At 37.3% G+C, this 22,852-nt stretch overlaps 1 protein-coding gene across 3 annotated transcripts in view; it reads left to right on the plus strand.

Annotated features, from left to right (window-relative positions):
- The window catches only part of ASXL3 (ASXL transcriptional regulator 3), a 128,897-nt gene that overhangs the window by 16,232 nt on the left and 89,813 nt on the right, over positions 1 to 22,852 (plus strand). The window contains exons 1-4 of one of the 3 annotated variants that reach the window (XM_035316559.1): positions 5,291 to 5,354; positions 5,799 to 5,952; positions 7,181 to 7,263; positions 9,565 to 9,567. In XM_035316559.1, the coding sequence (XP_035172450.1) occupies positions 7,208 to 7,263; positions 9,565 to 9,567 (59 nt within the window). In that variant the 5' untranslated portion in view covers positions 5,291 to 5,354; positions 5,799 to 5,952; positions 7,181 to 7,207. Of the gene's footprint in view, positions 1 to 5,290; positions 5,355 to 5,798; positions 5,953 to 7,180; positions 7,264 to 9,564; positions 9,568 to 22,852 lie in introns of those variants that run through there. The other 2 variants (XM_035316558.1, XM_035316560.1) reach the window with 2 other exon arrangements.

Consider the following 22,852-nt stretch of genomic DNA (forward strand, 5'->3'; position numbering starts at 1 on the left):
AATTTCTTTCCAGGTTGTCCATGCGTTGGACACATTCTGGTCTTTTTTTTCTGGGATACAATTACTAAGACAGATTCTTAGTAATTTTCTGCATCTCTTCTTACTTATTAATCCAAAGGGAGCAATGCTGTGTATCATCCTGTGAGTGAGGAGCAGAGCAAACAAGAGAGTTGTGAAGTTTATGGACGCGCCCTATGAGGTTAAGAGGATCAACTGGCACTTCTATTGGCTTTTCACCTAAGCATCAAAATATGCTGCAAGTTTTGTGAGGTAGTTTCATGCCACCTTTCTTACAGAATGAAAATGGAAGTATAATTTTAACAGTCTTATTTATGTTTGTTGTCATTAGCCATGTTTTAGAAACATGAAGAGAAGTGCTTCTTGGCCAAGTATATACATGGTGCATCAATGGAGTCAATGTCAGTTGCAGAATGAAACTTGTCTTATCCATTTAGTAGGTGATTTTTACCTGGATAAAATACTTAAAATGGCCAAAAGTGATATGTAAGAATATTTACCTAGAGTACACAGTTAAAATATTTTATTCTGCTAAGATTCTAGATTTGTTATTTTTATTTTTCTCATCTTTTTTTTTTTTTTCTACTTTTTTTCACCTTCTGGAAATCTTAGGTCTGTATCTTTAGGACACTGTCAAACAAGATAAGCTCTGGTAATAAAGCAATGGCAACAAAACCGGCGTAACTGTCGCCTCTTGTTATATCTGGTATGTTCAGAGAGTAGCCAGTAGGAATTCTATTTCTCACATTAAAAGTAACCCTTACACATTACATTTGCCTGAGGAAGTTAAGCAATGAAAGCTTTTAAAACAAGCACATACTCATTCTATTGATTTTTTATGGGAGTTTTACTCTTCATACTGCTTTTGATTTTACTATGCTGCAACATTGGTTATGCAGCAGTGTTTTTGCTGTGTCAAAAAAAAAAATATCAGCTTTCAATAGAGAAAACAGCATATATGAAGTGAATATGGTGGGGGTTCAGTGGTTCTTAGTATTTCTCTCTTGTTCCCTGAATAGTGCTGAACACATTCACACTGGTGGTAGTTTTTGCTCTCTTATCTGTAGCATAAAGGCAGCTGGCAGGGCACTCACATCCATCCTGCTTTGTTAGCCCTAGTCACCTAAACGTGGCCTCTCTTCGTTTTGTACAGGGGTAAGAGCCAAAGGGGAATTTTGATCCCTGCTGGAATTAGAGGCATTTCAGGATCGTAGCCTGTTTGATCACTGAGCTAGTGGAGATTGGAGTAATTTTGTTGGGTGGCAGAGCTGTTTTTTGCTCCTGGTCTCTTCCCTGGAATAATGATTCATAACTGTAAACAGTTTTGACCCATGTTTTTTAGCTGACTGCCCTGATACAGAGACTGAACTTTTACACTAATTTTCTAAACTAAATAGGCAGAGAATATCTTCTATGAGCCATGGGAGGTTCACAGTGCAGTTTGTCCTGTCAGCACCTAAGAGCTACAGTGTGCTACTAGCTAGCTACTTGCCACACACACATTTTGGCTACCTAGGCAATGCCTGGGTGCCTGTGGTTGGTTTTGGGGAACCCACAGCAATGAACAGCTTCCATATTGATGTGTTAATGCATCAGGATGTAGAGGATGTAGGATTTTGCTGCAGGAGTGTAATGTGGTAAAGAGAAGGGAATAAAGGTGTTTCAGTAGGGATGTGGAAAGGTGGGAGATATGGAGGTTATAGGTATTGCAATACCTCAAAAGTTGAGATTATCACTCTCATAGTAATCTGCTAATAATGGTACCCATACCAGGGTAGGAAGTTTGACATCCTGCTGACTGGCATATGTGTCTTTGATCCTGACCTTACACATCTATTTGAAGGAATTCTGCTTGCTCTGGGTTCATCCTGTTACATCACTGTTTGTGGATCTGTACTGACAGATCCCCTAAATGAGGATCAGACATTTCATGTATTTCAGCAAGTTTAGGTGTTTAGGTGTTACATGTTGCTTCCTTGTTTTTATTACATCTTCACTACTTTCCTTGTTTGATTTTGTTTTTCTTTCTTACCTCTAATGGTGCATGAATTACAAAGGCAAATTCATAGTATAGAGCATATCCTGAAAGACATTACCGGTGAAATGCATCTACCTCTGCTCAAATTTTATAACTTCCTTATAGTAACTGCACTAGCTTAAAGACAAAAGGCCTACCAGAAGAGATATTACTCCCATTTCAGCTTCTTTTAATGTTTTAGTACTTGGAAATTACTCTCTACCTTTCTCTTAATCACCATCAGCAAGAGCTGCATGAACCTCTATTTGAGAACTTCTCTTAAAATAGCTTGTAGTGCATCTTCCCTTGTTATTTTCTTCCTTCTTTGCTGTTCAATATTATGTACCCTCCCTCTTCTCGGTCTTGCTGTTTTCTCTTTCTCATCCATTTCTATCCAATTCCTTTCTTCCCCAACTCTGTATCCTACCCTACCCAACCCTCTCCTCTCCAAACCATTTACCCATCTTTCTTCACACAAAGGGCTTTGAACTTTTACCAGGCTGCCGATAATTCCCCAATGACTGAAGCCGTTAATCAAAAATGAATACAAAAGATTTGAGTGGGGCATTTCCCACAATAGAAGTCAGTCCTCCTGTTAACCTCACACAAGCAGCTGGAAAAGACAATGCTGGATTTATTCCAGGATGCTGTTCTTGTACCCTGTTTGGGATTCCATCTTTCAATTAACTTAGTAATGGGTGGCTAGAGAAGATCATATATTTACTGCTTAGGAGAAGGAAAGATATTTTCCTGTTCTTCTGTTCACCCTGCTCTCTTTGGGCAGTAAAGAATGTCTGTTGTGCAGTTCAGCCAGACCTGTGTTTTAGCTGCTGAGTGGGAGCGCTGGCAATAGCTGTGCTGTTCCCTTTTCTCCTGCTGAATTATTTAAATAACGTTCTAAAGAGAACTGCTCCAGTTTGTGAGCTGTGGCTCAGCCTACAGTTTGACCAAGCAGACACAGGATAAAATGATCCTGATTTTTGTCAGCTATCTGACCTTCAGATCCTTGCAGGGAGCTTACAAAAAACCAAAGAAGGCTCAGCTCACTTTCAGCTTACTGTACTGTGGCTGGACCAGCAGCATCAAGACCACTGGATTGATCTGCTTGCTGCTCTTGAACCACGGCACTGTTTCTGCCCACACTTGGTTCACCTTTAGAAGAATTGTTTTCTGCCAGCGTGATAACTTTGAGCTGCAGGAGAAGTTGCTGCTTCTCTGGCAAAGCTTCGTAGTTTTGCAGGACAGTGTTTATGGGTGGCAATAAAGCTTACTTTCTAGTTTGCCTTTCTTCATGCTGTTCCTCTCTTTGTGTTCCCTCTAGTGGCCGAAATGCAAGTGGTTGAGCAGATCTGCTTACAGATTAATAATAATTCTGTCCACTGTCTAGAGGTTCTTTTCTGATTTCGTAGGTGAACTGAACGTTCAGGGTTTCTCTCCTATGCAGAGCTGAGAGTTTTGACTCTGCTCCAGAGTTCTCTTGTTACAGCTCACCAGAAAATGTTTTTTTTTTCCCTGGTGTAGCACCTGATGGTTTTTGAGTAGTGTAAATGTACACAAGATAGATAGATACCCTGCTGAGAAAAGGAATTGGGATTTCTTCTTGTTATGTGTAACTGATGAGACTTTTGAAGTGGAACTGGGAACGTATGTGTTTGTTGCATTTGTGCAGTTATTATGCTTAAATATCACTTAAGTTGTGGGTTGATATGTGTCGATGAAGCAAACCTAACAGTTTGGCTGCAACCATTACCGGGAGGTTTGATTTCCACAGTTTGTGCTTGGTCGGGTCCAAGTTGCCCTCTCTTTGAGCTATTAACCAGTGTTTAAATGAGCACCAAGAATGTGTTCAGCGCAATGACTGCTGCTGTTCTCTTCCAGATTGTCCTGATGGATATCAGATCATTTGTCCCAGTTATTTAGTGGCTGTGCCTTTCTGAGGCTGTGCTTGAATGGCAGGAATAAATAGAGCATATTTGATCCTCTGTGACAGAGGTTGCAGTCAGTGCAAACCATTCTTCTGCCATTGTCCTTCGCAACAAAACGCATCGAAACAATCGTACTCTTCCTGACAGTACTTTGGCATATTTTAATTCCACCATTATTAGTCACTACCCGTACATGACATGAGTGTTGGTGGATGGAGTGGGAGGAAGGAGAAAGATATTCAAAACAGATAAAGGATGTGATTACTTTGTCTGACCAAGGAGTCTGTGATTTAAGTACGCTACTGCATTTTAGTATTTTATTTGCCTTAAGGGACAGTTAGTATTTCAATTTGAATTTCTAATATTTTTAAAAGTCTAGAAATGCAGAAGGGCTTGCGGGCTTTTAGCAATGCTAATGGTGAGATACAGAGGCAAGAGTCGCTTGTGCAATTATCAGTTCAGCGTATTCATTAGCTCACAGACTCTTAAATAATACTCAGATGCTATTTTCCATAACTGGGGGAAGAAAATAATGGGATTGTCATTAAAATGTTTTTCCAAGTAATTATTTTTATTTTTTTTCTCTGATAAATGGTTAGGCTAAAGTTGCAGGGGGAGGGCACAGGATGGTGGAAAGGGCAGAAGGTATCCTTGCTAAGGTTCTCCGCTAGATTAATCTTCATTATGATAAAGAAAACTTAATCAAGTGCACAGTAAGATGGTTTTCAAATTAAGTAGTGTCTGAATTGGAAAATTTATGCTTTTCAGTTCGGGTATGAACAGTTCTTTAAATAACAGTCCTCTGTTTAAAGGGTTAGATGAACAGAATTAAATTCATAGAGTATATGAACTGCAGCCCACGCTACATGTCCAGCAGTAAAATAAGTCCACACAATGAGCAATTGTTTGCTCCAGCACATTCAGCCTGTCTGACATATTCTGTGTTTCAGTTTGTCATTATACCCTGAATGTGTTCACTTCATACTGTGGTATTTGAAATCTGCCTTGTGGGTTTGATTAAGCTTTCTGTAGTGGTGTTATGCATCCTGCTTGTTGGTTTCATTATTGTTTGGTGAAGATGATCTTCCGTATCCTGTATGTCTGGCCATTGTTTCCACAACCAGTTCAGTGCAGCTTCCTCAGCACAAACTGCTCTCCCTTCTCCCATTGTCCAGAACAAGGGGACTTCTGATGTTTATGTAGTGTTATTGTTTCCTTCCCATCATTGTCAAACCCACGTGGTAATACCTGGCACGTTTTCTGACTCTGCAGAGTAGGATGTGATGTCACAGAGAAGGGGACAGGGCTACCCAAATTTTCTCACTTGCAGGGAGGAGCTGCCCAGGTGTGCTGAGGGGCCTGTACTCAGGAAGAGAAACAGGGAATCCTCCACAGTGAGTAACCCCACTTTCAAGTGCACACAGTTTCCTTCATAGCCGTGTCCAGTACAGTGTAGTTTCCTCTTCTGTCCTTTCCAGTTTGCCCTCTGGAATGTTCCCAGTTCCGTTCCGTTCCCTTCTGTTCCTCCGTTTCAGTGTATTCTCATTTGACCTTGTCCCTATTCTTCATTGTCTTTTCAAAGGTTAAACTTTCCATTTTTGTATCTTCCCACACATCAACTTCTTCTCATCCCAGTCTTAGTCCTTACACTCACTGTCATTTTCCCAGTGTGTTATGTGGTTCTGTCATTAATACCTCATATCACTTCTCATGCGATGCTGTGCAGTGGCCCTTTTCCCAGCCCTGTGCAGTTCCTTCAGTCCTTACTCCTTGTCACGTTCTCCTATCCACTCTTCTTTCTCCTTTCAAATCACCTTTCGGTTTTCCTTTCCTGACAGGTCCCTTTTGAATCTTGCCTATTGATGTACACGAGATAAGCTCAGTTCAGCTCCCAGACCTTTCTAGTGCAGCCCTCACTTCTGCATTTTCCTTTGTGGAACTGAAAGATAAAGGATAAGAAGCTCACCTGCAGCAAAACAGCCAAAGGATTTGGTAAACCGTGTTTTCAATGAGAAAGTGGAGAACAGGCAGCAAATCAGAATTATAAAATGGCAAGAGAAGGTTGAGCTCATTAATTGGTAGTGCGCAGGGAGGCTTTGGCTTTACGGGAGCTGTTTGAATTACAGCCCTGGTTAGCACCCTTCCCAGTTTGGTGACTGGCGTGACATGATTTGGTGGTTCTCTATTTCCTGGTGGGCACATATCCACATAGTAGTAGCTACTTTCACAATTGCCGTTGTTTGGTAACTACTAGAGAGAAGCTCAGGATTAGATGAGTTTGGAGACCAAACTGATTTCTTGTTTACCCCTGGTAGAAATGCAAGGTCTGGCTCAGATGATGCTGGCAAGATGCTCTGGGAAGCTTGCATTGCTCTTGCCTGTGCTGCACCTTTTACTGCTGATTGAAAGGTTTCGTTTTGCAGGGCTGTCAGTCTGGCAGTTTAAATGAACAAGAGCAGCTGTTTGTTTAACAGCTCAAAACCGATTGGGACTAAAAGGAAGTGGAAAACCAGAAAATTCTGTTCAAGATGGTTGTATCTGGAAAGAAGAGTGGGTTACTTTGGGCTCGATTGGAAAAGGCAAAGGAGTGGAAAAGTGAGCTGAACTGGAAAAATATATTGCACTCTGTCATGTAGCATCTCGTGTGCTGTGACTGTTCTGACTACTTCATTTTTCATGGTTTCTAGAAACAAAGAACATTTGAAAATTGAAACCTATCTATGTCAATTTTCATGGTAGCTCCTACTCTACGAATGGAAGCTCTTAGCTTTTGCTTTGTTCCTGAGGTCACAATAAAACCTAAGTGTTAAATATTCAAATGACCTCAGATAGTTCTATTTATTTATAATTTTGAAAAAGGAGGGTGGGGGGAAGACCACAACTAGCTGTCTCTTGCTTTTTTTTTTTTTTTTTTTTTTTCCTTTCGGCTTGAAAGGAATTCTGTTGCTGTGTCATAAAATTAGTTGTGTATTTCAACTCTTTATCTGGAACCTGCTAAGAATTTTTCCCAGGCAGTATAGTAGATACAGCAAGTAAACCTTACTCTTGCTGCAGTTTCCTGATTTGTATCTGGCCTTCCAACAGCCAAAGGATTCCAGTCTCAACACTGCCATTCCCTGCCTTTCACAAGTGACTATATAAAGACTGCATGAAGACACAACCGTTCAGATTCATGGGACAGCTATGTCTTGACACTTACCCATTTATTATTTCTTTTCAGGCGTTGGAAAAGTACCCCAACTCACCAATGACTGCAAAACAAATACTGGAAGTCATTCAGAAAGAAGGGTTAAAAGAAACAAGGTCAGTGTTTATATATTCTGTATTTTTACTGTCTCTTTGCAAACCATCTAGGAACGGTTCACAAAACACAGTGTGTTGGTTAATGGCTGAATTAATTTCCAGTACCACAGTGGGAAATACAGCTGATGGGTTTTGTTTGTTCATTAGTTTGAGGCTTTTAAAATGGAAAGTGACTGGTGTAACTTTGTACCTTCCAAAATGCCTCTGGCCAGCTCCAGTCCAACTGCCTTTCTTTACAAAGAGTTGAATCCCGTCAGAAAGCCCAGAGCTGCTTCTCGTTTTTGCTGAAAGCCCCAGGCGTGGTGGCTGTGTTGCCTATACCATCATATGCGTGAAGAATGTGTGAGGTGGAGTTGGAAGCACTCTTTCTCTCACTTAAGTTTGTGGTCTGGCACTTAAGCTGCTGTCATGACATGCTGGTGTTGTCTGCAGCAGGGGGGTTGAGCTGATAAAGGGTCGGGAATGGATGGAGAGCAGTGTTGGAGCACTGAGAGCTAGTCTGCATGGTTGCAGCGCCTGGATCCTGAGTTGCTAAATAGCAGCGTACATTGGATGTAGATTTCAGCTATAATCATTAAGCTGTTAGAGGTTTGGTGGGTTATCCAGAGCTTGTGGGAATCATAGTTGTCTTTTGTTGACTACAGTATGTTTGGGATCAGATAAGTATGGCTCACTCAGATGAGCATGCTCCATCCTGTTTCTGCTTGGTAGGTCTTCTAGTGACCCTCGGACGGAAACTTGGGCAGGAAATGAAATAAGGAAAAACTGTTTGCTTGCTGGTTGTCTCCTACAAGATGCAGTTTCCTCTTCTCCAAATTATAATTATTTTTTTTTCTCTTCTAGTAAGTGATTCTAATATGTGTTGCTCTCTCAAAGGGAAACGTTTGCTTTTATTTTAATTATATTTCTTTATTTTGGTACCTAAAATCTAGAAAAAGGGAACATAAAGCCTGAGTAGAGCAGTAACACATTATTTTCATTACTTCTGAACATACTCTGACCCAGAAGTAACTGTGGGATATATTTTACTGAGTTCACTGTTGTTCCTAAGAAACAGAAACGTTCTATGTGTTCATTTGCAGTGCATGGCCATGCACTGCTTTGTTGGTACCCATAAAACATGGTTATATCTGTATAACCATGTCTGTATTTTGGTAAGAGTGCAAAAGTGATGGAGTGCATGATGAAGCTGAATTTGCCACCTTTTACAGATAAGAAATGCTTTAGTTCCTGCCAAGAAATTGCTTGAAGTATATTTGGCAGGGCCAAAGAAACAAGGGAATGAAAACTTTTGAAAATGAATGTCCAAACGTGTGTTATGCTGCAAGGATTTGCATTAAAAAAATAAAAGGGAAAAAAAAAAGACTAACAACCACATTTGAAAATCTGTTTTCATTAAGATACTGTTTCTCACAGCAGTGCATAGATTGCTTTCTTCTTACATCTTGTGATATGAGGCAAACACATGGGAGAAGCTTACATGCCTGATAATAGCATTTCTTTGTAATTTTAAAAATTCTTGTTTCCCTAAAAAGTATGTAAATACAATTTTGTACATAAAACCTATGGGAGGTAGTGAGGGCAGCATTTTTATGTGATTTAAATATAGAAAATGTAGAAACCCTCTTTAATTGCTGCAGAATAAATAATAGGATAAAGTTTCCTTTAATGAGGTTCAAAAGCAGATCTTCTCTTTCATTACTTCAGTTACTAAGAAACTGAGGATTTCAGGCAAACAGGAAGGAAACTGAGATTCATTCTGGCCTGATGTTTATTCATGGTATTTGCAGGTATGTGTGAAGGTGTAGCTGATTGCAGGGTCCCATCTATGGCAGTGAGTGTCTGGATAAGTGAAAAAGGATAAAATTTAACATCTTTTATTTCTTAATGTGAAAAATTGTGTACAGCTTTAAGCTAGGTCATTATGAATTGATTAGCCTAGAAATTCTAGATGCTGCAATTTGCAAATAAATAAATATGTTGATTCTTAATATATTGATTTTGAAGATGTTTGGTTTCAAATTTAATTTCTGATTTCATTAAAAAGTTCTATTTCTGCCACATTTTAAATACTGGTTAGGCACAAACTTGCAAAGTCATCTGAGTGCGTAACTCTTAAGAGCTGATAAGGTATTTCAATTCATAAACACATTTGTTGATTGGGCCTTTGTGTTTAAGAAATGTTTTTCTTTCACAGTCCTTAAGTCCAGAGTCTCACATTGTATTGTTTTACCCAGCTGGGCAGCCAAATTCCACCACAACTGTTCATTCCTTCCTCCCTCCCTAAATGGAAAGAGGGAGAAAGTATGATGGAAAAGGCACAAGGGTTGAGATAAGGAGAGTCACGGAGATCACTCAATAATTATGGTCATGGGCAAAACAGATTCAGCACAGGGAGATTAATATAATTTATTAACTATTACTAACAAGCTAGAGCAGGGGGAACCAAAAAAACAAACTAAACCACCTTCCCCCCAGCCATCCTCTTCCACGTCCTCATGCAGGGGAATGGGCAATGGGGGCTGCCGTCAGTCCCTGTCGCTTCGTCTCCTTTGCCTCCGCTGCTCCTTTGCTGTCCCTCTCTGCCCCTGCTCCCCTGCTCTGGCCAGTCGTGGGTCCCTTTTGGAGCTGGCTCTGATCTGCCATGGGGCAGCTGCGGGGTTCTCCTCACAGAGCCCACCTCTGCAGCTCTACTCTGCTACCAGACCCTTGCCACATAATCCCAATGCGCCCATTTACTTCGTCAGGCTCGGTCCCTTTGCCGTTACTGAAGATGATCTTTCTTGGTCTGTGCTGCAGCCAACTAAGATGAGTGAGGGGTGTATGTTTTATGATATGTAATCACCTGGTCATAAGCACTCATAGGGCGCTAACACATTTTATTCTGTAATGATTTGTGTATTTTTCAAGTCTGGAGTTGTGCCAGCAGTATGTTACTACATTAATATACTTTACTAATTCCTTTATACTGATTATCATTGTCAGTAGAACCTTGGCAATCCTAAATGAAGTTCTTTAAAAATTCTTGTCTCTGCTGTTCCATTTATAGATGAACGAGATTAATTGGCGTAGTCATTTTTCAAATATATTGTAGCAGTAATTAATCTAAAGCTTATTGCTGTGGTAGTAAATCTGAATGAATTATGTCTGATTTTCAGCAATTTCATTGTAGCTGTTACATGTAATCTTTAAAAGACACTGTCAGACTCTTCAGCCTTTTGTTTGTTTACAATAAAGACATCAAGTTCCACATTTATATTTTATTACTGAAAGCATTAAATATAATAGGAGGAAAATTCCAAAGCAAATGTAAGTTAGAAATTAAAATAAAAAGCTAGTAACATACTGTGAGAGGTTATATAGCTACCTAGATTCATGTATCTTGAGGGGTGTATGGCTCATTTATTTATTTATTTATTAATACCTTTCCTGCTATGATGGTTGGTTGCCAAATGGCCAGCAGGCAGGTAGTTCTTTTGCTACCTAGAAGTATTAAAAACTTTTAAGGCAAACCATTCGGGGATGTAAAAAATACATGGTGTTCTTGGGGTGAGGTGGAGGCAGGTGAGAAGTATTAATTTCACATTCATGCCTGTGGTGGTAGTGAACAGTGCCAAGCCAACAGTCCTGGACACTGAAATCTCTTTACAAAGACAAACAGCAGCTAACTTCTGTGCACAGCGCTCTGGATTTTCCTTCCCAGCCTCCACTGCCCCTGTTCTTCTGAAAACAATTCCATGTCCACTGTAGGTTTGTACAGACTTGCAGCCTGCTGTTTGTGCATCCTAGCATGAGATTTCAGCTGTTTTACTAGTGTGATATAGACTGCTGGTCTGAGTATGGGCAGCACTAACTTCCGTGCTCCTCTTCCACTGTGCTGCAACCTTCCTTGTCATTCTCCATCTTGTATTTGTGCCGTTACTGATTCCTCTCGAGGTTTAGAATTCCCCGTGTCTTTATGAATTGCATTCAGCTTTTCTGCATATGGTTTCTTAAATTTATTAAGGCTGCTTTATCAAGTAGTTTTGTCTTTCAACATGCATGCATCCCTTCCAAGTTTATCTTTGCCTGCATATTGGAAGTTGTTTCCTTTTGCAGCGTTATATTCTCTCCTTTGCTTATGAAAGATCCATGAGAAACCAAGGTCCAGAAATTTAGTGAAGCTGTGGTATATGGTACTTACTCTCCTTCTTTATCTACAGGGTCTGGTACTGCGTCAGAAAGGTTATTTTTCATAGATATGAAGTAACATATTCTTGACAGATCTACGTATTACAGAATTTCTTATCTGATAAATTCTTCCAAATAATTTTTATGCCATATTTTGGGGAAACTGGAATTAAATTACTGTCTCTAATTCCCTGCCTCTTCCTTTTTCCATCTTTTTTAAAGCTAGTCACTACATGTCTTCCAGTCTTTTGGAATCACTGCTGCTCTCTTACAAGTTTTCAAAAATAACTTTAATAATTTTGAGACTGATCCAGTCAGCTCTAAACACCTTAGAGGAAATTCAAATAGACTTAGCTGATATAAGAATATCTTACACATTTAATTATCAAATACATTTTTTCCTGCGTTTGGTATTGCTTTTACTAGGTGTCTAATCATAGACATTTTTCTAATTGTGTGCCAGCAAAGAAAAGGTACAGGCACTCCTCAGTTTTTGGGGTAAGTGCTTGGTGCCACCCCCTTCACTGAAGAGCAAGCCAGTTTCCTGCCTCTTGGTGCACTTACAGAAATGTGTTTGTGCCTACTGGGTGAGGAAGGGATTTCTCTGGAGACTTTGCCTGTCAGTTCTCTGAGTTGCCTCAAGTTTAATTACCTGAAGCCCATTTTCTTCATTTTGTGTTCTTCCTTATTTTCCTAAAATTGAAGAATCCTAACTTGCCAGATGCTTCTTTCCACCCATGACGTGTTTTTTTTTTGTTCCCCCCCCTCCCCCCCCAATGGATGCCTGCATAGGCATAATGGCAGTATTTAAGTAGGCCAAGTGCTTTAAAAACATGCTGATTCTCACAGGGGAAAAGAAAAAAGTTTCCTTCTCTCAAATTCTCCTGGTCTCTTGGTAAAAAAGAAAGATCCTAATGCCATCCTTGTTTTTTTTCCCCTCTTGAAATTGTCTGTAGGAACACAAGAAATAATCTCTGTTCTCTTCAGCTTGGGGTAGTACACTTCAGGGAGGGTAGGACCAACAGAATATAGTTTAAAATTGTCAGGCAGATAAAAATAGGACAGAAGTTTGTATGAATTAGGTGTTTGGATTAAGGAAGAGAAGATTGAGTTTTGACATAAGTCTTTGGATATGTAAAAGATGGGGAAGAAGTAAGGGAATAAATTACCCTGTCCATCTGATATGGACAGGACAAGAAATAAGGCCTCTAAATTGTAGTGAGGAAAGATTGAGATTAGACATTAAGAAGATTTTTTTCTAATAGGTATAACTGAGTTTTGTCTTAAGCTGTGAGAAAGATGTGACAGATCTGTAGATCTCTCTAAGAACAATTTAGTTACATATCTGTCAGAAGTTACGTAGGTTTGGTTGGTACTGCTTTGAGTGAGGGGAATGAAATAGTGTACCCCTTGATCCATATTGTTCTATGAATGTTTTTAGATCAGTTTGCAGTACTAGAGCCATACATACTGCTTGAGTCCCAGAGGAAAATATCCAGCCAAATTCTGATAGATGTATGATGCTAATAGCCATAGATTATGTGTTGGCTTTTCTGTAGTTTCCTTTCCCCTTGCTTGGTAAGGCTGGGAAATTGACTTGTTGTCTGCCTTCGCGTCTGGAAAAGATTAAAGCCAAAGATTTTCAGTACAAGTTAAAAGCCAATAAACTTTCAAAATGGGACAAGCAATGTTTAATTTTTGGAGTGCAACTTTAGCCCACAGCTACGCTAGCTATTAACTTTCTTCCTCCATTAAACTCAAGACTGAACACTGAGATGGGATTATTTCATAACATTTTTGCTGTTCAGCTGGAGCAGCCGACCTCTGTCTTGTCAAGGAATTTTCATAGAATCATCTAGGTTGGAAAAGGCCTTCAAGATCATCAGGTCCAGCCATCAATCCGACCTACCAAATCCCATCACTAAGCCATGTCCTTTAGTGCCGCGTTCCCAGAAGAGGTTAAAAAATGCTCTCTTCCAGGTCAATTTTCTAGAAGGATCTTAAACTTCTTTCTCTTGGTGTTTCTTTGATCTTTATTTCAACTATGAGGATCACGGCATCAGTCCTAACTTCTCCTCCTTTTTTCCCTGCATATTTTGTATTTTCCTATGCAAGATTATTGATTTATTGTTGTGACAGTAGTCTTTCAGAAGACCAAGAAGAGATGCTTGCCACTGGCAATAGTGCTGTTTCTCTTTCACATTGTTGATAATATCTATCATGAATTATATCATAACATATTAAGTCTTCTGAGCCTAGGAAAGCAACGAAGTATGACCCTAATAAATCTCAAGATACTCTTATTGGGTTTACAGTCTTTGTTCAGAAATATTAAAACAGTGGCTTAGCTAGAATTAAAACCAGTTTGAACTGTTGAACAGAGTCGTCAATGGAATAAAACACGTGATCTGTTCAGGGTTTGTCTTTATCTCTGAAGTGAGATCATACTCCTGAAAATTTTGCCCTTACCTTTGAATCCTTTGATCTTTTTGACAGTGTCTCTTCAAGCCTTTGAATACTTCATCCTGAGAGCTATTGACTTAAAAATAAACCCCTTTCTGAATGCCGCTGTTTCTGTAAATAGGCTAAATGAGCTTGACAGCTCTCTTCTGTTGTTTATCTTGAGTTCCTTGTTTTATTGTCTATGCACGTAGACAGAATTTTTTCTTTCCTTCTTTTGTGAAATAATTCCAAGATGTCATTGTGATCTGTAATTATTTAAAAGTTATGGTTTTTATCTTCCACTTAGAAAGAAAAAAAAAAAAGTGCCCTCTAATAACCAAAGGCTCTTAAAATTTCACTGAAAGAACCACAGTTTTTGTCTCAAGGCTCTGATTATTAAAGGAAGAGCACAGACAGTTGAAAGGCCTCTGTGGTTGTGTATGTCTGATATAATTTGTTTGGGAGCCTTTCCAGATGAAGGAGTATGTTGTTTTGTCTTGGAGGTAGTTATTCCCTGCAACGGACTGAAAGGAAGTCTTGATGGGAAAAGAGAGGGACAGCTGTTCACATTCTTTTGCCTAGCATTACAAGGTTGATCCTTATGCAACTACAGATACGGCTTTTGGCTGCAGAGCAGTGAAAGAAACAATCTTTCAGTACTACCTGTCTTTCTACATAAGTTCACTTCAGACACCTCTTTGAAACACTTTTCTTCATGGTGTAACAACAAGCCACCCAATTTGGTAGGCTGTTTTGATAGCTGCAGTACAGCAGCTGAAAATCTCAGGCTTGCTCCTCCTTGCCTAAGTGCTCCCAGGGTGGTTTATGCCACAGTACAGTCTAACCTGGTAAAAACTGATGGATTTCCTCCGTACTGCGTTCCAGAGTTGGGACTGTAACTTGTATAGTCATACCCTCTGTGATAACAATTTCAGTTTTTGATAGAGATGTAGCCCTAAAACAACTGCAGTAGTAACTGAAGCTTAAAGGCAGCATTGTGGACAGGTCTGGTAATTCCCGATTCCCTGGTGCTGCATTATGATTATTTTACAGTATGAAGGTAACTTGCTTATGTCTGTACAGTGGTAATCTTGTCTTTGCACTGATTTGGAAAACTGTCATTCTGTGCTAATGAAACAGATATAAAACTACAAAATCATAAGCATATTCCATCAGCTAATTGCACAGATGATAGCATTTTTATTTATTAGTGATGGTCTTTCTTCCATTGTGTATACTTACATAAATTTCAATATAAGATACTTAATTATGCTGAATGCATTTTTTGTCTGAACACCAATAGCTTCACTTTTGCTCCGTGTTTCTGTTTTTTAGAAATGATTTGTGGCTGTTTTTTGTTTTAATGTTGCTCCTCTTCCTTTCACAGGAGAAGGGAGTCTGTTCAATAAAACAGTCCAGTAAAATCAGTGTGCGTTCAACATGTTTGATAAGATTACTTGATTCATTGTTGTTTTGTTTGTTTGTTTTGTTTTTTCATGGTGCATCTGGTATTGTGCACCCCAGATGTTACAGGAAGACTAAAAATCATACTTACGTCAAATGCAAATACCTTTGTTAGTTTTATTAAGGTGTGGATTTAATTTTATATATACTTCAGATGGTAAGTGGCACAGTGTAAATAATAAGAATCTTTTGAGCATTACTCAGAATGCTTTGGAGGATAGTGTTCTTACTGTTAAGAATATTAATTGAGCATATGTAAGAAGAGGGAGGAGACAGAAGCTAAGTAATTTCTTTCAAAGTGAATGCAAAGCTAAGAATATATCCTGGTCCTCTGTTCCTCCATTCCCAATATCCTGTCCACTAAATTGGTGTTCTTGGTGCAGCATCTCTGCATCTACGTGCAGTCTCTTGTCCCAAGAGTTGCTGCTACATGAATCCTCCCCTCATGCTTTCTCAAACTAGGACACCAGTCCCATGGTCTCCTATTACCCCAATCTGCTGTCATCCCTTTTCCCTTCTCACGTATGAGGACTCCAATTCCATTCATTTTACTCTTCTGCGTGGCTAAAATTGTTAAAGGACTACAATGTCAACATCCCAGATTTTGGTATTTATTTCATATTCTGGCTCAGGACCAACCTAGCTTTCTTCTTTAGTTTGGTTCCAGGAGAAGTTATAAGAAAATAAAAACTCAGTTCCATCATTCTTATCTTGTCTGGGATCTTCAATATATTATTGAACAGTTTAGAAAATTTCATGTGGCTTCCCCTTTTGTACTTTGTCCCTCATTTGTCATAGTGTTGAAGTCGGTGCCTGTATACTCAGTTGAACTGAAATTTCAGAACATTTGATTCTTTTTTTTTTTTTTTAATTTAAGATTATGTTGTTATTTTTCCATATACATTTTTACACACAGTGTTCAGCACTTCATTTTTTCATTTACTGAGTACTGATACAATAGCTCTGTGTTTCTGAGCATTAAAGCATCTATCATTACCACGTTTCCACCTTTTATGGAAATGATAGGAAATACTGCTGCTTGATTTTTATTTTTTTTTTAAGATCTTAAAATAAAGTTGTTTCTGCAAATGTGTCTGCAAAGCTTGGGAAAACAGGAATATAATCTGTGTTAGACACTTCCAGTACTATTAAAACTATTTCTATTTTACTTGTGCAGTTACTTAGGTTTCTGCACCTTCCTCCCAAACCTAACCTGTATTTTCTCAAAGAGCACTATGCTAGCGTAATGCTCTTTTATTTGTTTGACACTTTACTGGTAAGGGAGAGTGACTCATAAGATCATTAAATATTAAAGTTTAATATTTCAGTGGAAGCATTGACAATCTGTTTTACTGTAACAGAAAAAATGATGGTTGTTAAGTTTTGTGATGTGATAAACATGTTTCAACTTTTAACAGTCTGTATGGCAAAAATATTTTATCTTTTGAATGCATGCCCAACTCTCCTTTATCACGGTCTAATTTGCTGAAATTAAGATCCATGTAATATGTTAAAGCCATATTAAAGATACTTCTTTTTTAACAAAAGAGTAAATCCAACAGCTTAACTGTAACAAATAATGGATAGCAATACAGAGGTTGACGATCTTGTAAGATCTAGTGTTTTTTTTTTATATATATATATATATATGATAAAAAACACTTCATATCCACTGGCATTTTATTTTGAAATAAATGGGCATCAGCTGTGAAAACTAAATAGTGTAAATTCCTCAACAAATTAAGTGCTGGCTTTTTTGCACAGTTGTAATAATTCCCTTCTCAACATATTTTGATGTTTAATGTAAGAATCTAACATGTGTTTTCTTTTTCCTATTTCATGCATCTCAGTGTAGACTGCTGTTGAAAAAGACTGAAAAGTGGTAATCTAGTTCAGGCTGATGAAAAGAGGAACTTCCTGCTTTAAAATTGGTGTTACCATACGTATAAGATTATCCAAAATTGTATATTGTGTTAAGACTAGCTCCCTACATTTTTCCTAGAAAGTGTAACTTTTCTTTTAGTAATATGTAAGTATTCTGTCTGTTTTTCTTTAATGTTTCTGTTTTTCAGGTAGTAGTTCTGCATTGAATTTTCCTTCTCTTTTTCAGAAAAGGAAACTAGGGATATCCAAGAGATATAAACACATTCAAAATAATCAGATACATACAGAAGTTATAAGTTAGAAATGTTTCACTAGATCAGTAATCCATCCTTAACAGTGCGAGGTTTTTGTTTGTTTGTTTGTTTTCCCTGTTTGAGTATAGTGTGTTTCCCATAATGTAGTGCTTTGTTATGCCTGGTTTCTTTTTTTAAAGTACAGAAGAGATAAGATCTTCCACAGTCTACAGAGAGTTTTTCTGTTCCTTTTTCCAAAAGTTTGCCTGTGACTGTATAAACTGAACCATGACTATGTGGAAGGTTTTAATACCTTTATTGGCCTGCGTTGCCAGCATCTTTTGGTTTAAGAGGAACCAGGACATAGCAGAGCTTTCCAGCAATATGCATCTACTGTTGTCCGGAGCCAAAACTTTCTGAAAGATTGTTGTAAAGGTGAGATTTGACAGAATGTGTTCTTTTTCCATCCTGGCTCTGAAATGAAGATCTGTTGCACAGGTAATAAACTAGCATTTTTGAGTAAAAGACAGAAACAAGGCCTGCAAGAGAGCTTAATATCAGTCTGTGCTAGTTAGAGGCAAAATGCAGTAAGAGTTGCTAACCAGCTATCAAGCTTGTTCAGCTCTCTTGTACTTAGAAAAGGCAAGAATAATCTGGTATATTACCTTTAGGAACTATTTGGGCAAAAGTGACTCAACACAAAAGCCTGATAGTGGCAGACATATATATATCAAACTTTGAAACACAGCATGATATGGAGACTAGCTAGAAGGAGTCACCTTTTGAATGAACTGTCTGTTAAAATATTCTTAAGAAAAGAGTTTAATCTGTTGAAGACTTGAAGCCTGCAGTGAACATTCAAATCTGGCTGGTAACTTGAATACATGCCTGGTTTATTGGATTTACGAGCTTTTCTTGCCACATCCAAGTAATCTAAGTAGCTGTTTTCTCTTGCAGGTGTAAAATGAATTATTCTAGGTTTCAATTTACTAGTTGCTGATTTAGATTTATTTGTTGGGGTTGAATTCCTTTTGCATTTCTGTTTTGGTTTCTGCATTTCTCTTTTGAATTGAAGAGTTAGTATTTAAACCTATTGTTTATTATTGCTTTGAATTTCATTTATTCCACAGCTGACTTTATTGTTTTTATTTCTAAGCACTCTGTCCTAAGGGACATGCACAACATCCCACAAAATGGTATAATCTGTTTTTTATGCTATTTCTAGTATTCCACAGCAACTGGAAAAAAAAAAAAAAAGAGCCTAAACTGAACACTACAACATAGACAATTCATTACAGATTTTCCGCTCAGTATTCAGTAAATTGTCAAGTACTTATTTTCATCATTAGCATATTTTTCATAGAGCAGAAGCATAGCCATTTCTGGCAGACTGCATTAAATGCATTTTACTTGAATGTGAAAGAAGAAAACATTGTCAGGCTTTCTATGAAAGCATCATTTTCTAGTAATAATTTATTTTCCGGATCTGTTTGCTATGGATGTCTTTATGTTCCTGTAAAGTTATGGGTATATGGTTCAGTCTACCTGTAATTAAAGCATTTCTTTAATGGTTTCTTTCTAAATTCTGATTTCTTTCTAAACCATAACTGAAGGGAAAAATATCTGAAAATAATAATTTTTCTTTTCTTTCTTCATATTGCATGAGCTGAAAATTTACTAATTCTCTTAGTCATTCACTGGTGTATTTCATTTAAGATTTTGAAGTATGTTTTTATAGAATGAAGACCAAAATGAACCTCAGAATTCCACTGTCCAGGGACTATAGCAAAGATCAGGTATAAATGCTCAGAAAATTTGTTACAGATGTGAATTTCTTTTCCAGTCTAATGTTGGTTGATAGCAATTCCATTTTATTTTATTTTGAGTCTCATAGATAGTTCTCTTAATTAATGTGGAATTAGATGGTGCACACAGTCTTCATTTCGAAACAGAATTATTATGAAAAGTGCCTAAACGTCTTCTGCTCATTTACTTTGTATAACCTGAAGGAAAAGTGCGTTTTAAGCAAGATCTGATTTTCTTTCAGGAGTGTGGAAATCTCCCATATTCTTCTTGTAATTCGTGTAATTTGTCAGTGAGACAGGGTATTTTATTGTAGCTGCTTGCTAAAACCAGCAGTTGTGTGCTGGCAAATATTTACAGTAACAACAGAGAACTAAGAAGCAAAACATATATGTCAAATAAATCTATAAATAGAAGAACTTAAATGCTGTATGTATCAAACTGTTTATGTGCTTGAGTGTGTAAATACACCTACAGATATATATTCACATTTATACATACATCCATATAAAATGGTAAATCACATAACTTTATTCAAATATATCCTCTGCTCAGTTATTCCAATAGCAAAGACTGTATGGGAGGGAGCTCAAAACACTCCTTATAACTGTTTTGCTGTTAGCTTTCAATGGCTAAAAGAGAGGACAAAGATAATTTCCCCCATTTCTTTTATTTTTCTTATTGTTTTCTTATATTTTATTGTATTTTTTATTTTTTTATATTTGTAATATGAGAAAAAATAAATGGTAGGTAGTAGACTTTTTGATGGCACGTAGTATTTACTACGGGGGGGGGGGGGGGGGGGACAAAAATAGCTAACAGTAGTCATCCTATTTAGCATCTTAAAGCATCCATAGCTACTTTATCTTTTACATGTTTATCTTTTTCTGTATCTTTCACATGTTCCAATAACATTGCTTAAAATATGTGCTATCAAGATTCTGTACCTTTTTTCCTAAAAGATTTTCAATTGCCTGCTTTTATATTTCATTCGCAAATGAAATAAAGCAAGTGAGGGATGTAAACAGTTATTACTCTCTCTCTTGCAAATGACCCCCATTACTTATTATTGTTTCTTTTCTTATTTCTCATGTTACCGATGCACCTGGGGGTTTTGTTTTATAAATTGTTAAATACCTTAGGTGGCCATATCAGATACGGAATCATTTGTATCAAAAGTGGTTATCTGGCCTCTATAATCACAAAAAACAACAACAACAAAAAAAGTAGCCTATAAAGCACAGCAAGAAACATTTTGAGAAGAAATCTTTAAAAATACATGACAAAGGGGAAGATTTAAAAATACTGCTGGCTTTCAGCATACATACATATATATATATATGATGTACTGAGCTGTATGAAATAATGTAGTAGTAATACAGGATTATTAAGTTTGTTCATGCTTTTACAAGTTATGTATAATTTTTAGTTGAAAATGGAAAATTACATAGATGGTTAACACATACATACACAATTTTCAGAGCAAAGATTTTGCAAAGGTCACCTTAAGCCACCAACTTGCCTTTTGGAAGTGAGACATTACTAGTAGTGATCCTCTCTCGTTTATGGTAACCTCTTCATACAACACAGAAGAAAATAAATCTGCTGATAGGCTGTGGCTGGAAGATTTTTTCTATGCTTCTGACACCTCAGTGGGTGAAACTAAGCATAGATAATAAAGTCTTAGAACTTACACCTACTGGGTGTACACATTAAATTCATTATTGAAGAATTATAAATAAAAGCAATCTCTGAGTACAGAAACTGAAAATGTAGGAGCTTGAATTGATGACATGGTTGATGCTGTCAATTGTTTTAATATTATATTAGGCTTTTAATTATTTATTAAAAATATTTAGAGACAGTGATGAGGATAACTGATAGAAGACGACAATTTCTCATTAAGACTTAAATTTGATTGTGATGCCACATTATATTACATTTCTCCGGCTGTTTCTTTGTATGCGTATTTCAGCCCCTGCTTTCAAAGGGAGTTTATTAATGACTTCAGCAGAATCAAGCTTCCTTTCAGACGGAATACTGTGCCTATCAAGTATGGCTAATCTAACACTTTTATGTATTTGTTTTAGTTACTAATGCTTCGCTTCCATAAATTATTTGACGGTTACTATTTTTATAATTTTAAAGTGTTTTCTGTGACACTTTGAAATGAGATTAATTTTTAGTTATATGATAAATAGAAATTCAAGTCTGTCAGTTCCAGACTTAATGAACTGTTGTAAGTCAAAAAAGAATAAGGAGATCTACTATTAGCGTGAGTTGCAACAACAGCTGGATTATGTTAAAACACAAAAATAGAAGTATGTGCTTGGTGCTTTGAGGAAAGGAACCAACCTTTCCCTATGCTGTTTTGCCAAGTTAAACTGTGTTATGCACAACAAGTATATAACTTAAACTTTTTATATCCACCCAAATATTTTTATTTGAACCAATACAATAAATCTTGCATTGCTTTATTTTTTTAAGATACAGAAATTACTTTGACTGCCAGTTCTATGCTTATTTCCAGGCTTTGAATACAGATACAAGCTCTTAACAAAAATATTTTAAAGACATACTTGACACTTATTAGGCAGCAAAATTATAGTAGTGGCATTTATTTTGATTTAAAATGTGATAGTATTTTCTTGCTTACAGAAATATTTTTGTAGCAATAAATATTACTAGAAAACAAAAATTTGCTTTTGGATGAAAACTTCACGATTACTTCCTGTCTGCATTCTTTATATATATATATATATATTTTTTTTTTTCTGCCTCTGGTGGTTGAGTAAAACATACTCATGTGCTGAATTACTCTTTAAGTACAAGAACATTGAGGAAAATCTTTTGAAAGGGAATGAATGTTTCTTTTTATTTGTTCTTTTATGTGATATAATAGAGTTTATAAAATTGTTTTAAGTAGTTTTTTGGTCAATTGAGTATAAACTTATAGAAATAAGATGTTTTTATACATTATAGCTTCCTTTTACTCTTGGGTTGAAAGCAATATTTTGGATGGTGAAAGTAAATACGAGACTTCTGCATAATTATCTCATGATTTGACACTTAGTTTCAGAATTCTAAATTCTGTCTCTCTTAGAAGTCATGCCCTAATTGAAAATAAAGGAAACAAAGGAGCTGTGGAGATTTCCTTGATGTTTTGTTAGTGAGAAGGAATATGAAGCATTACCCTTTCTTCATTTTGAATAGAAATGAACAGAATTCCATTCATTTGATTTTCAGTTATTATTTAGTTATTATTTCTCAGTTTCATTAAAAGATTTATTATTACAGTTCTGATTTAAAAGTATAGTCATTTTACAGATATAGCATATTATAGGGTGGGAGATAGAGGAAGGCAAGAGAGGAAAAAAGTTTGAGAGGAGATAGGAGGGAAAAGGAGAGAAGGGAAAAGGAGAATAGATAAGATGAAAGAAAAGAAGGGGGGAGAAAGAGGAAGGAGAGAGAGAGAAAGAAGAAAGGGAAAGAAAATAAAGAAGAGGTGTTATGTGGTAAGGGTTTGGTAGTGGGGTGGCTGCAGGAGTGGCCTCGGTGAGGAGAGGCCAGGGCTGCCCTGCGACAGGGCATCA

This window comes from Oxyura jamaicensis, chromosome 2, assembly GCF_011077185.1.
Source record: "Oxyura jamaicensis isolate SHBP4307 breed ruddy duck chromosome 2, BPBGC_Ojam_1.0, whole genome shotgun sequence".
Classification (NCBI taxonomy): domain Eukaryota; kingdom Metazoa; phylum Chordata; class Aves; order Anseriformes; family Anatidae; genus Oxyura; species Oxyura jamaicensis.